The sequence below is a fragment of the Theobroma umbraticum genome, unplaced genomic scaffold (genome assembly GCF_002168275.2).
Source record: "Theobroma umbraticum cultivar Fairchild unplaced genomic scaffold, ASM216827v3 scaffold_86.0, whole genome shotgun sequence".
Taxonomy (NCBI): domain Eukaryota; kingdom Viridiplantae; phylum Streptophyta; class Magnoliopsida; order Malvales; family Malvaceae; genus Theobroma; species Theobroma umbraticum.
The window spans coordinates 5,786,084-5,788,589 of record NW_018397263.1 but is presented as its reverse complement, the minus strand read 5'-3'; the positions used below and the strand labels follow the sequence as shown (position 1 = coordinate 5,788,589).

General features: G+C 33.8%; 1 protein-coding gene across 1 annotated transcript in view; it reads left to right on the top strand.

Annotated features, from left to right (window-relative positions):
• The first annotated feature begins 1,295 nt into the window (after positions 1 to 1,295).
• Positions 1,296 to 2,506, top strand: part of LOC110420740 (receptor protein kinase TMK1-like) — a 2,470-nt gene continuing 1,259 nt past the window's right edge. The window contains exons 1-2 of the mRNA XM_021434111.2: positions 1,296 to 1,612; positions 1,860 to 2,506. Of these exons, the coding sequence (XP_021289786.1) occupies positions 1,961 to 2,506 (546 nt within the window). The 5' untranslated portion in view covers positions 1,296 to 1,612; positions 1,860 to 1,960. The remainder of the gene's footprint in view (positions 1,613 to 1,859) is intronic.

Genomic DNA, 2,506 nt, shown 5'->3' with positions numbered 1-2,506 from the left:
AACAAGTGATAATAGATAAAACTTAGAAAAAAATAGAACAAGTGTAATGACGGAATATCACGGTTCTAATATGAACCATGTCAATTCCACATCAAAGAGATATGTTCCCAACTAGTACAGTCATAAATCTCACATTGAAAAGAAGCCCCTAGAGGAGAGCAAAAGAAGAATGTTATAGTTCTAAAGGGGGTTATGAATCCCACATCGATTGGGTATTAGAGTAATACTTGATATTTAAGGGTTTACACTTTTAAAAGTTTACACCATCTTCAACTTATAAGACGTTTTTTGTGAAATAAAATCATGACATCAACGGGTTAAAGTGGATAATATTTCATAAAAATTAGTGTGTACCGTACTACAGAGCAAAATGGTAACTAATTAAGAAAAAACATATTTAAAAATATCTTAGAAAAGAGTATATTGAGTTCTCGAGATGTACTAGATAAATTGTAATAGCCACTATATATGCTCCGGGAAACAGTACTTGCTTAACATGCGCATGGTAAAAATGGCTACTTGAGAGTCACATGTGCATATTGAAAACTCTTATTAAGAGTAATATGCATGTAATGGGAGGAATCATTAACGAAAAGTTAAAACTAAAATCTCTTAATCTACTTTAATATCTAAGTCACTGAATCAAATTCTTTAAACTATATTAAGAGTCAAATTAACATGTGAACCTAACACTTATTTTAAGTTACTTTCACTGTTGTTCACAATATAACAAAATAACTGCTATATGTACAACAATATAATTATGGTAAAACAACCTTCAAAAAATAAAAAGTTATAAATCAAAATCAAATATCTACAATTTTTTTAAAAATAATTTGATTAATTTATTATTTATAAGGATACCATTATCCGTTAGAATAATTATCATATGTTCTTTTTTTTAATGTCTAACGAGGAACTAACCAAAGTCCATTTTGACTAACCAAGATCCATGAATGACAAATTATGGATATCGGTTGTAAGAACTTGATCTGACCTAGCCCGGATTCAACAATGAAAGAGACGACTAAATTAATTATTTCTTATATATTAATCAAAATAAAATCAATAAATTCAATGTAAAATTTACATTTCTACATTTTATGAATATATGAATGTTTTTTTTTCTAGGAAAGAGAATCTATGCTGAAACTGTAAAATGTCTTGGAAAAAAGAAAACAGAGGTTATTTTATCTTCCACAGGAGAATTTGAAGAGGAGGTTCTACCAGGGAGAAGCCAGCAGGTCACGGAAATCAAAGCAGCAGAGAAATGGATGATTCTACTCAACAAAATTGACCCACCAGCTTAATTGTTGCTATAAAATCAATCTGCTAATCCTGTCTGTTTGCGTTAAACAAACCACAAGTATTAGGAGTACCACTTTTCTTTGATGATCAAACCACAAATGTTAAAATATTGTCACACCTGCATGCCACAACCTGTCCAAATGACAGTATTACCCTTGTCCTTTTGCACTTCTTGATAAGCAAGTGAGAGTGGAAAGGAAATGTCTGGTATGCTGTGTGGCAGATGAAAGTAACCTGCTTTTTCCAGAATCTTGATGATGATATATACTATTTATAATGATAATTCAGACAGTCACTTTTTAAGGTATGGTCCAAGTTTCATTTTCTCCATTTTGTTTCAGTTTGGCTCAAATTCTTCTGCTTTGATCCAGTCTTTTGAATTGTTTTTCATGCCAAAGATCTGGCTTTGGTGCTCTATTGCTCCTAAAGCTTGAACTCTTCTTTTTTTTCCATGTTCTTTTCCCTTGTTTTCAAGGATTCTCGTGTTTCGTCAATGTCTCTCAGTATTCCTGGAATCTAAAGTCTGTTTTTTTCTCAATGTTTGATGCAAGATTTGATGTGGGTATTTGAAGAAACCACCATTGGTGCTCAAATGAAGCTTCTTTTATAGGAGTTGGGGTGATCCAGTCCAGTGCAGCACCAAATATCTGCAATGAGAAAGAAGTTTGCTTTTGTGCTTCTTTTATCTCTTGTTAGAGTGGTTTTTAGCGCCACTGACCCTGGTGACCTTGATATTTTAATGCAATTCAGAGATGGACTTGAGAATCCTGAGCTCTTGAAGTGGCCTGAAAATGGTGATGACCCTTGCGGTCCTCCAAGCTGGAACCACGTGGTTTGTGATAAGTCCAGGGTTACTCAGATTCAGGCTCAAGTTGTGGGCTTGAAGGGTACTTTGCCTCAAAACTTGAACAAGCTCTCCATGCTCAAGAACATTGGTCTCCAAAAGAATCAGTTGAGTGGAAAGTTGCCTTCTTTTAGTGGCTTATCAAACTTGGTGTATGCGTATTTGGATTACAACAATTTTGATTCTATTCCGGCTGAATTCTTTGATGGTTTAGATAATTTGCAAGTCTTAGCATTGGATCACAACAATTTTAATGCTAGTACAGGCTGGTCATTCCCCAAGGCTTTGCAAAATTCTGCTCAATTGACCAATCTTTCTTGTATAAATTGTAATTTGATTGGACCATTGCCGGAT